This window comes from Nicotiana attenuata, unplaced genomic scaffold (genome assembly GCF_001879085.1).
Source record: "Nicotiana attenuata strain UT unplaced genomic scaffold, NIATTr2, whole genome shotgun sequence".
Classification (NCBI taxonomy): Eukaryota; Viridiplantae; Streptophyta; class Magnoliopsida; order Solanales; family Solanaceae; genus Nicotiana; species Nicotiana attenuata.
Window position 1 is genome coordinate 5,198 of NW_017671672.1, and position 12,742 is coordinate 17,939.

Sequence of the window (12,742 nt, forward strand, 5' to 3'; positions counted from 1 at the left end):
AGATATGAGATAGATAGGTTAGTTAAATTGGTGAGTAATGATTTGTTGGAGGTCATGTGATCTGATGCTCCAGAATCTAAAATTCAAGTATCAGAATTTAGCACACTACTTAAACAAGCATAACTCCTGTAGATTGAGAGAGAATAATAGGCAGGTATACCTGTAAAATTAGCTGCACTAGAGACGGACTGATTCTGATTCTGTGGATCATCAACCTGAACATTTTGAAAAATATTCATGATCTGCTTGTATTGTTCTGGAGTAATTGTATTTGGGGAAAGAGCAGTGTCAGGACCGCCATCAGATGTTGGATCAGCAGAAGAAAGCACATTAGCAACAATCCGCACATTCTTATTTCCAAACTTGAAATTTTGAGGAAAACCATGAAGTTTGTAGCATTTTCTATCACATGCCCATTTTTCTTGCAATACATGCAAAACAGCTTCTTAGGATCAACATAACCCTTTTGATTATTGAAATTCTGAGTAGTAGGATTGTTGAAATTCTGAGTTGTGCGGTTGTTGAAATTGTATCTCTGATTAGGATTGACAGATTGTGGTGCTTTTTGATTGTAGCTTGTCCCAACAGATAATGAGACAGAGTCAGATTGGAAAATAGGCACATTATTTATACCCCTTTGCTTCTCATCCTGAATAATCAGTGAGTAAGCTTTACTGATGTCTGGAAGAGACTCCATCATAAGAATGTTTCCCCGAGCATTACTCTATGCTTCATTTAAACTTTACTGATGTCTGGAAGAGACTCCATCATAAGAATGTTTCCCCGAGCATTACTCTATGCTTCATTTAAACCCATCAAACTGCATTAGTTTTTGATTTATATCCTAGGTTTTTTTTTTTTTTTTTGTGATTCCTCTGAAACATAGAAAATCAGAGAAATGAAGCTATGAAAACACAAAATCTATGCCGGATCATTAATAGAAAGCCCTGATACCATGTTGGATTTGATGAGATAATTGGAAATCATACATGAACAAGAGAGAACAGAAGGTTCGATAGAATGGGAGCTGCCAGATATTTTGATGAAATGGGTATCTTAGTTCCAAAGTGGAACTACATGTCATTTATATACAATTCATGTATAACCGGGTCAACCCAAATAGAAAATACTAAACTGAAACTAAACATACATCATGACACTACAAATAATTTAAATACATGGCTCAATACTAGTCCAACAATATTTTCAGAAGAAACGTTGTAGTACTAGATATATTTCGGCTAGGACCTAGAAAAATAAAAGGAGGAAAAAAGAAGATAAAGGAGGTCTCATCAGTCTCATGGTGAGACAAGAAGAGAAGATAATAATTTGACAATAACAAAAATGACGCTAAGGGATCAATTAGTTGCTCTTTATAATTGATATCTTGATGAAAGTAGACCGTAGAAGAACGTAAAAATAGCACGGCGTAGTCAGTTTTCGTATTGGTGATTCAAAAATAGCCAGCGTTTAAAAAATTATTGAAAAATACTCACTATTTTGCTGCAACACGGAAAATTCCAGCATAATATACTGGAGATGGGTGCACCTGTGTATGAACTTCCAGCATATTATGCTGGAACTCCAACACGCGGAAAAGTTCCAGTATAATATACTGGAGATTGGAGCACCGGTACTCCATTCTCCAGTATATTATGCTGGACCGGTATATTATACTGCAACTCCAGTATATTATACTGGAACTCCAGTATATTATACTTAAACTCCAATATATTATACTGGAGTATTTTTTCGGATTTTGAACAGTTTTTTCGTTCAGATTTATTTTTACGTAAAAAATAGCAAAATTTCGATTATTTTTCAAACTGTGACTATTTTTTAAATAACCACTTATAAATCTAACTATTTTTGAATTTTTACCTACGTGAAAAATAGCTAAATTTCGATTGTTTTTCAAACTGTGACTATTTTTTAAATAACCACTTATAAATCTAACTATTTTTGAATTTCTACCTAGAAGAACGGTTGGTTCGTATTTCTTTGTTTTGCATTGTGGGCCTGTTCTATTCTCACCTAGTACTTACTAAAATTAAAGGCATGCTGATAGGACAGGTGAACCAATTGCAATAGAAAAACGTGATATTTTGTCTATTTGAATAGTGCCGCTAAATAAGTAAAGGCAATCCCAATATATCATACTATATTAAAAGTAGGAACATTGTAAGTCAAAAATTAATTTATAAATTCACCCATAAAAAATTGAGTGATAATTTTGCCCATACAATCAAATACTATTTCAACAATACTTTTTCATTGCGCCATAAGTAAGGTAATGTATGTGCTCTAGGGTGTTTGCTTTTCTTTGGAACCCTAGCTTGCTACACTACTAAAGAAGGTTTCATGCTTGTAACTCTACTTTATCTTATTTTATTTCTTGAATCGTTTCCTTTAACATTAATCTTAAACCAGAACCAACTGAGCTTTGCCAATCGGATAGCCTTACCAGCAAAATCTCCCTAAACTAACGTTTTGAAATGTTTTAATAATATCGATGCATTTTAATATTAACAAATCATCACATTTTGAGCTTGTACGTTTCTCCTTCAAATCTCATTTTAACCTTCACACACATATTTTAAATTACCTAAATACCTATTTCATTAAACTAAATATCTTATATAATAAAAAATAAAATAAAATATGATTATGCGAAGGAAAGCCAACGCTTCAGCCTTCAAATGCAATTGTCAAAACGCTTCACATAAGAAACAATTTGTATCTTATAAAATCAAAAATAAGAAACAAAATTACATGTATCTAATTACACTTTGATTATTCATCTTCGTAGGTTAAAACAATATCCAATCATCTTGATCAAAACAAGTATCATGTGATAATCCACATGATAATTCAAAGAAACTTGAACATTATCCTTTTATGTGTAATTAATTATTTACTCAAAGTTTTATTTCTATTAACAACATTGTTTACTACAAGACTAAACATACATTCACAACGCACATGCCGAGAAACTAGTTAATATGATAAGTATCGATCGTAATCTAATCTGATATTTGAATAGTGCCACTAAATATAGGATATTTGAAAAATCTTTTTAGATTCGCAAATATTTAACCTTTTTATTAATTTAAATGCATCTCAATAAAAAGAGGAAGATTTTTAAAATTTGGCACCTTAAAAATACGGTAGCATTTGTGTGACTATAAAAGCTTCCATTAAAAAAAATAAGAATGTGCAATCTTTTTTAAACGATCTAATAAAAAAATAGCGGCAATCTTTTTAAGAAGGGATTACATATTTTTACAATAGAGGGATCAAGCGGCTGGACGCTAAATTGTCACCATAACTATTTAAAAGCTTTATAAATAGACCCATGTCTCTGTATACTACACAGTACTCGTACTTGAACAGAATTTCTTTGAGTAGTTCACTTCTTTTAGTTTCAACTACTGTTAGCAAAATACGACGAAAAATGGATATGGAGTTTAAGAAAGTGAGACAGACATTTGGATCTATAAGTTTAAATTATAAATGTGTGTAATGTGCTAAAATTATTCTTTGAAATTTGTGGTCTTTAATATTCATTTTATTCATATAAGAAAATTTTAAGAATTTTAGAATTAAAAATTTACCAAATATAAAAGTACCTTTCTTTTTTAACAAATAAAAAAATGAAGGTAAAAACACATAACGTGAAACATAAGGACCACTAATATTTTACATTAGACGATCACTCAACTGGCCCTTAAATTGTCATCACTAGTAGGAGTACAATTTTTAAAGCTTTATAAATAGACTCATGTCTATGTGAACTTCTAACTTGGACAGAATTTCTTAAAATTCACTTCTCTTAATTTCTAGTTTTCTAGCCAAGAACTCCGTTAAAAGAAGAAGAAAAATGGATAGGAATGCTGGAGAAGTTAAACGGCGGTGTGACGATCATCATCCTACTGTTTGGGGAGACCATTTTGTTGCCTATGCTCATCTCTCGGTAAATTTGTATTTTAAGAACTTCTTTTTTTTTTTTTTGCGCATATTCTTCTTGTTTTTAACACACTAGTAGCTATGTCTTTGCTCATTTATTTTCAGTTGACGCAATTCTATTGATCCATCTGTTTGTAAATGTTGAAGTATGTGACTAAATATTTCATCAAATACTTTAAACTGTTAGAGAGGGCATATTTTTATTTATTTAATTGTGTTTCAACATGCCCCTCAGGTGCGGTTTGATTCTTTTTCTTAGACCAAGAACGTGAAAATTCTTTTTCGTTAATGGATGTCAGTGAGACTTCAACTCAAGATGTCTCACTGTTATGATACCATGTTAAAATGTATAACCATCTCATCTAAAATCTTATACTGTTAGAGCGTTTACTTTTATTTACTTAATTGTGTCTCAACAATAAATAATTGAGAGCACAAAGATATAAAAAGTGTTATATTTATTTACTCGCACAGGGAGCCAATGAAGGGGAAAAGAAACAGCATGAGCACCTTAAGGAAGAAGTAAGAAAAATGCTAGTGATGGCTCCTTCCAAATCATTGCAAAACCTGAACCTGATAAACGCAATCCAATGTCTCGGAGTAGCGTACCATTTTGAACATGAGATTCAGGAGTCACTGGCCTGTATCTATAGCTGTTATGAAGAATTGAATGGTGAAGCTGATGAAACTGACCTTCATCTTGTTGCTCTGCGGTTTCGATTACTTAGGCAACACGGTTATTATGTCTCATCTGGTATGCAATAGTTACTCGAGTTTTTGTTGAAAAGAGTTTAAGTTCTAGACACTGACCTCATAAAATATGATGAATTGAATCAGATGCTTTTAGGAAGTTCACTGACGATCAAGGATATTACAAGAAAGCATTGGTTAGTGACGTGCAAGGATTGTTGAGCTTGTTTGAGGCAGCACAATTCAGAGTACACGGTGAAGAAATATTGGACGAAGCAGATAATTTCACCACCACTCATTTGAAGCTATTGTTGCCTACATTGAGCAATTCTCTCGCGACGCAAGTCAGGAATGCACTAAAGTATCCAATCAACTATACTATGGTGATAGTAGCAGCGAGGAAATACATATCGTTATACCAAGAAGATAAATCATGTGATGAAGTGTTACTAAATTTCGCAAAGTTGGACTTCAACATATTGCAGAAAATGCATAAAAGGGAACTATGTGATATCACAAGGTAATTTACTAATTAACATCACAACATTGAATTATTTCTAAAAGAATACATCAATTTTCAGATCAAACTTCACATTTTTTTAGGTGGTGGAAAGAATTGGACTTGGCAAAAGCATTACCTTTTGCAAGAGACAGAATAGTCGAGTTGTACGTCTGGAGTTTGGGTGTGTACAGCTTTGAGCCCCAGTATAGGGTTGGCAGAAACATACTTACCAAAATGTTATGCTTCGTTTCTATTACTGACGATATCTATGACACCTATGGAACACTAGATGAGCTTACTCTCCTCACGAATTCAATAGAAAGGTAGTACAATCTTTATTTTTATTTTTTTTTGTAACTTACTGCTTTAGTTTGCCATGTAATAACTTGTACAGTAATTAAGTATTTTACTAATAACCTCACCTTCCGATGTAAACGTAGGTGGAACATCGATGCTGCAGAACAGTTACCCTCATATATGAAGATTTTTTACCGTGCACTTCTAGATGTTTACAGTGAAGTGGAGAAAGAGTTGGCAAGTGATCATAACAAGTCATTTCGAGTCAACTATTCTATAACTGCGGTAATTAAGTGGCGAATAGCTAATAAGTAAATTAAACTTTTTAAGGATGATTCATGCAGGGCGTACACAGAAATTTTAATAAGCAATGTCTCAGTTAATTGATGCATGGCCAATGACCCAAAGGAGTTTGGGGAGATGGTGAAAATGAAAAGCCGAGTACAGTAGCATAAATAAAAATTGTAAATTCAAGAAGAGGGTTTTTCTTGATTGAGCGTTTATAAGATGTTAAATAAAATTGTTGTTGCCTTTTCCACCGTTCGATCTACGTTGTTCATGAGTTTTTACTCTTGTACCTTTCAGAAGAAAAAGTTGGCAAGGGCTTATTTTCAAGAAGCCGAATGGTATCATGGGAATAATGTCCCAACAATGGAACAGTATGTGAAGAATGGAATTCGAACTAGCACTGTCCCATGTCTTGCGACTCTCTCTTGGTTAGGCATTGGAAATGAAGCAACGAAGGAGGCATACGATTGGATTGCAAGTGAACCTCCAGTTCTCCTTGCTTCCTCTATCATTGGTAGATTATCGAATGATATTGTTTCCCATGAGGTATACTATATAAGTAGATTTTTTAATTCAACCTTAAATATTGGAATAACAAGCATAGTAGGAAATAATGTTTTCTAGTTTTTTTAGTTCAACCCTAAATATTAACAAATATATACTTATTCCTTGTAGTAGTACTTATGAGTTCATACTTCGAGGTTCACACTCTAATGGGTTTTGCACAAATAAATATAGGTCTAGACTAAAATATATGAGTTCAATTGAACGCACACCTATAATATTAGATACGACCCTTAAATCATAGTTCATACCATTTAGTTTACACAGCAATTTTAGCTCTTGTGTTCTAATAATTGTTGCTCTTTATATGGATATGCAGAGAGAAGTAGAAAGAGGAGATGTAACAGGTGTCGAGTGTTACATGAACGAATATGGTGTCACAAAGGAAGAAGCATGCAGGGAGATTAGGAAAATACTGAAGAATAAATGGAAGGATTTGAATCGAGGATGCCTAGAACCTACCGATGTACCAAAAGTTCTGCTAATGCCACTGCTCAACCTTGCTAGGATGTGTGAGTTCGTATATAAAGATGAAGATGCTTATACTGTTTCCAAAAATAACTTCAAAGACATCGTTTCTCTGGTGCTAGTTGATCCCATTACAATATGAGAACTTGAAAAGGAAAAACATAAAGAAAATGAAGGAAAAAAAAAACACTAAAATTGCAACTCTAGAATGCTTTTATATATATGTGTGTGCGCGCAAAAAGATTTGGGTTGCTGGTTCCAGGGCAAACAGACAATGCTTATATTTGGATAAGCTAAATGTACGTATTGGAATGAATATCATTTGGTTTCGTGTAATTTGTTTAGTTGTTGGAGTTGCTCTTTTGTAATACTTATAATAAGTTATATACATGACATCTTATCAAATTTTGGACTTTGTACTGTTTTACTATTTTTAATGTTTTTAGTATTAGGTTGGGATTGGGTGGGGGGTGTCACGACCCGGAATTTCCACCGTCAGGATCGTGATGGCGCCTAACATTTTCACTTGCTAGGCAAGCCAATATTAGAAAATTATTAAGCCAAACCTTAACCAATTCAGTAAACAACAGTAAATAGCTAAAGTGAAATAAAGCGAGTGCGGAATAATAAAATAACCTCATTATTTACTACTACCCGGATCTGGTGTCACAATTTCACGAACATTCTAGGATTTTCTAGAAGTAAAATTCTGAAAGAAATACAACTGTTTGAATGAAAGAAACAGTAAAACAAAAGAGATAGATGGGGACTTCAAGGTCTGTGAACGCCGACAGATCTACCTTTAGTCTCCGGTGGTCCGGTCCGAGCTGCTATGCCTCTCGATCAACAGGGACCAATGCGAAGATCTGCACAGAAGTGCAGTGTAGTATCAGTACAACCGACCTCATGTACTGGTAATTGTCGAACCTAACCTCGACAAAATAGTGACGAGGCTAAGGCAAGACACATGCATAATAAACTTGTGCAATTTAACAGTATATGTACAAAATAACGGCAAGTACAAGATAGACAGATAATACCGGGAGGAGGACATGGTGAGGGGATTATGAGATAGAAAATCACAGCAGTAATGAGAACCTGATGAACCGATATACCTTGAACAAATAAACAAGTAAGCCACTAAAAGAAAATGCACGGCATCATCCTTCGTGCTTTTACTCTCGACCTCACCATATGAATCAATAGAAACGACATCGCATCACCCTTCGTGCATTAACTCTCTCATAAAATGGCACGGCATCACTATTCGTGCATTAACACTCACAATATGGCACATCATCACCCTTCATGCATTAACACTCACAAAACATGGCACGGCATCGCCCTTGCATTATCACTCTCCCTCACATGCATTATCCCGTCTAAGTCAAGTTTTACTACCTGCAGATGTCGCAAATGCAGCCTGGGCTTTGCAAATGCGATGCCCGCAAATGCGAAGGAGCCATCGCAAATGCGAAGCCCTTCACACTTCTACTGCATTCGCAAATGCGAAGATAAGTTCGCAAATGCACACTTGAACTTCTACAAATGCGACTCAATGATCGCATTTGCGATCACTGCCCTCCCAGACTCACTTCGCAAATGCAAAGTATTTCTCGCAATTGCGATGACTGTATGGCCTAGCTACTCTTCGCATTTGCGATGAGTAGCTTGCAAATGAGAGACTGTCATGCTCGCAAATGCGAACTGTGATCTTGCAAATGCGAGATCAGAGGCCAGTTCCCAGAAACTGCAGACACCAGCAAAAAATATTCTAAGTCCAATTTCACCACGTAGCCTATCTGAAACTCACCCGAGCCCTCGGGGCTGTAAACCAAAAGTGCACACAACACTAAAAATATCATACGAACTTCCCCGCGCAATCAAATCGCCAAAATAACACCTAGAACTACGAATTGAACACCAAATCAAATGAAATTTTCAAGGAAACTTTGAAACTTCTATTTTCACAACTGGACGTCCGAATCACGTCAAACCAACTCTGTTTCTCACCAAATTTAACAGACAAGTCATAAATGTGATATTCGACCTATAACGGGTTCTGGAACCAAAATACGGACCCGATATCCAAAAAGTCAAACCTCGGTCAAACATTTCCATTTCATTAAATCTTTAACTTTCAAATTTTGACAAACTCCGATATCTCGGGCTAGGGACTTCCGATTTCGATTTCGGGCACCCTCAAGTCCCAAATCACAATACGGACCCATCGAGACCATCAAAACATGTATCAGGGTCCGTATATCAAAAATGTTAACCGAAGTCAGCTCAAATGAAGTTTTTAGGCAAAATTTCTTATTTTTATCAACTTTTAACATAAAAGCTTTCCGAAAACACGCCGGGAGAGTGCACGCAAATCGAGGAGGGTAAAAATGAGATTTTAAGGCTTAAAAGCGCAGAATTGAGTTCTAAAATATAAGATGACCTTTCGGGTCATCACATTCTCCACCTCTAAGATAACCGTTCGTCCTCGAACGGACATAGAAAAGTACCTGAACGGGTGAAAAGGTGGGGATATCTACTCCGCATGTTCGACTCGGACTCCCAAGTAGTTGCCTCGACGGGCTGACTCCTCCACTGCACTCGAACTGAAGGATAACTCTTTGATCTCAACTGATGAACCTGCTGGGCTAGAATAGCCACCAGCTCCTCCTCATAGGTCAAATCCTTGTCCAACTAGACAGAGCTGGAATATAACACGTGGGACGGATCATCGTGATACTTCCGAAGTATGGACACATGGAACACTAGATGGACCGCTCATAAACCAGGTGACAACGCAAGTCTGTAAGCCACTTCTCCCACTCGCTCAAGAATCTCAAAAGGTCCGATGTATCTAGGGCTCAACTTTCCCTTCTTTCCAAACCTCATTACACCCTTCATGAGTGACACACGGAGCAACACTCTCTCTCCGACCATGAATGCAACATCACGGACTTAAGTCGGCATAACTCTTCTGCCTGGACTGAGTTGTGCGAAGTCTATCCCGAATGATCTTAACCTTATCCAAGGCATCCTGTACCCAATAACCGAGCCTCCCCCGGCTCAAACTTTCTAACCGGCGATCGACACCGCCTACCATATAATGCCTCACAGGGAGCCATCTGGATGCTCGATTGATAGCTATTATTGTAGGCAAACCCCGCTAGTGGAAAGAACTGATTCCACGAACCTCCGAAGTCTATAACATAAGCGCGAAACATATCCTCTAATATCCGAATAGTGCGCTCGGACTGTCCGTCCATCTGAGGATGAATGCTGTGCTCAACTCGACCTCCGTGCCCAACTCACGCTGCACTGCCTTCCAGAAATGGGAGGTGAACTACGTACCTCGATTAGAAATGATAGACACGGGCACACTATTGAGACGAACGATCTCGCGGATATAAATCTCTGCCAACCGCTCTGAAGAATAGGTAACTGCCATAGGAATGAAATGCGTTGACTAGGTCAGTCTATCCACAATGACCTAAACTGCATCTAACTTCCTCTAAGTCCGTGGGAGTCTAACAACAAAATCCATAGTAATACTCTGCCAGTTCCACTCAGGAATGTCTATCTTCTGAAGTAAACCACCAGGTTTCCTATGTTCGTACTTTACTTGCTGACATTTTAGACACCGAGCTACATCTGCCACTATATCCTTCTTTATTCTCCTCCACCATTAATGCTGCCGCAAGTCCTGATACATCTTGGTGGCGCCCGGATGGATAGAATACCGGGAACTGTGGGCCTCCTCCAGAATCAACTCACGATGTCCATCCACATTAGGTACACAAATACGACCCTGCATCCTCAAAACTCCATCATCTTCAACTGTAACCTGCTTGGAATTACCGTGCCGCACTGTGTCTGTAAGGCCCCGTGAAATTTGTACTCAAGGCATAACACTTCGTCGAATCAAAATTTCCGTATATGTGTTGAGAATATGTAATATTTTACTGATTTTGCACTTAAAAACCGAGAGTCAAAATTTTCCAGAAAATTGCCATTATGCAGTCTAGAATGATGTCGCAGATCAGTTATGCGGACAGCATTTCTGCCGCAGAGTGAAACAGAAGAATTTTCAATATTGATGTTGAAGATGCGGTCCATTATGCGATCGCATAACCAATATGCGGACCGCAGAATCGTCGCATAAATTCCTCAAGGATTTGTGGAGGCCAGTTCTGCGGTGCAAAATGCAACCGCATAACAGGAATGCGGACCGCATTCCTGTCGCAGACCCAAACAGACCCTTCGGAGTTTTGGGGGCACTTCTACGGTCCAATTTGCGGACCGCATTTCGATTCTGTGATCGCAGAATGCGACCGCATATCTTGCTCGGGCTCCTATTTTTTCTAAATTTTAAAACCCGACCCCTTTGTAATAAAACACCCCAACCCCTCATTTTTAACATTCTTCTGAACAAAAATAAGAGAGAGGAAGAGAGGGTTCTTGAGAAATTTGGTTCTTCAAAACTATCCGGGCCGGGAAAATTCAAAGTAATTGTCCTCATCTCCATCCTTACAGGTAAAATTCCTAACCTTTTTCCTTGATTTTCAGGTTTAATCTAGGGGGGGGGAGTCTCATGCATTAATTCTTGAAAGTTATGGTTGAAATTGTGCATGCATGTCTATTAGAACCTAAAATCTAGTAGGAATAATTGGGTGGGAGCAAAGACTTGTGCGAAGAAGGGGTTAATAACCTAAATATGTTCTGGTAGTGATTGTGAACCTTGAATTCTAAGTTATGTGTATTAATTTGTGCACTATATTGACGTTGCTAGATAATTTGGTGAATTGGAAGTAGAAATTAAAAAGGAATTCAGCTCCAGGTATGTATGGCTAACCTTGACCTTGTAAAATCGCCTTGTTGGTGTTCAAATGTTTAGTATGTGGCATCTACGTGGGTAAATTGTGAAATTCATGTGATTGACATGATTGCGAATATAATATGTGGTATTAGCTGAGAAACAAATGACAGAAGGAAATTGTAAGTGATGTAACTGGAATAATTGTGATAGTAACATCTATGGCTTATCGTGGACAAGTATTGTTGTAACGTAAAACACTTGTGAATTGTTGAATATGACGGAAATAGTATTAACGGTTATGGGGATACTTGTAAATTGTTGTTGCTACTTCTTAAGGAGTGTTGTTGTGATCTTCGTGAATTATTCATTGTTGTTGTTGTGATTGTTTGTGAAATGAAACTGTACGGTGGGATCGGGTTGCGCGCCGCAACGCGAAGTAATAAGGTGTGGGTTGTGGTGATAAGGGTGGCCGAGGTAATAAGGGTGGAAAGTGATCGAAATCACTGTTGAAATGAAAATATGAGCAAAAATGCGAAATTTATTGATGTGGAAATGTGGAAGGGGAAACAGGAGAGTTTGTAAAACTTGTTTGGCTTGATTGTTCCTTCTTATGGATTTGATTGTTGTTTCTATTACTGTTACTTACTTGTCTATGGCTTGATGTTTACTTGGCGCAAAGTTTGTTCATACATACCAGTACGATTCCAGTGTACTGACGCCCCTTTTGCCGGGGGCGCTACTTTCGTGTTATGATTGTAGGTGGATCCATAGCAGGTACTCCAGTCCACCGACCGTAGCTCCTCATCACTTTCCATCTGCTGAATTGGTGAGCCCCTTTCCTTTCGGGGCCCTGTGTGGCTCATGCCGCCTTCGTTTTGGGATCTTGTTTTGATATTTGTATAAGGTATAGCCGGAGCCTTGTTACCGGCAAGTACTGTATCATCCTTTTTCAATGTTAGAGGCTCCGTAGACAGAAAATGTGGGTCACGAACTAAAGTCATATGTATCTTGTATGTTGGGCTATGTAAAATGTAAACCACGCTAAGAAATCGCGTACCGTGTGTATGCTTTGTAATAAAAAGGTGTTTTCTAATTGTAAATGGTTATTTCTTTTGGCCAATAAGTAATGAAAGAATGCGGAGTAGCATGTG

At 37.3% G+C, this 12,742-nt stretch overlaps 1 protein-coding gene across 1 annotated transcript; it reads left to right on the forward strand.

Annotated features, from left to right (window-relative positions):
- The first annotated feature begins 3,800 nt into the window (after positions 1–3,800).
- LOC109209614 ((-)-germacrene D synthase-like) lies at positions 3,801–7,180 on the forward strand. The gene is made up of 7 exons (XM_019372919.1): positions 3,801–3,973; positions 4,441–4,720; positions 4,804–5,176; positions 5,260–5,481; positions 5,599–5,740; positions 6,041–6,289; positions 6,627–7,180. The coding sequence occupies exons 1-7, from the start codon at positions 3,881–3,883 to the stop codon at positions 6,915–6,917; spliced, it is 1,650 nt and encodes a 549-aa protein (XP_019228464.1). The 5' UTR covers positions 3,801–3,880; the 3' UTR covers positions 6,918–7,180.
- Positions 7,181–12,742: the final 5,562 nt, after the last annotated feature.

Excerpts from the sequence above, each read along its gene's own strand:
- LOC109209614 (XM_019372919.1), top strand. The coding sequence starts at position 3,881 with ATGGATAGGAATGCTGGAGAAGTTAAACGGCGGTGTGACGATCATCAT. Across the intron at positions 5,177-5,259 it reads GAACTATGTGATATCACAAG|GTGGTGGAAAGAATTGGACT; the intron begins GTAATTTACTAA and ends ACATTTTTTTAG. Across the intron at positions 5,741-6,040 it reads TCAACTATTCTATAACTGCG|AAGAAAAAGTTGGCAAGGGC; the intron begins GTAATTAAGTGG and ends TGTACCTTTCAG.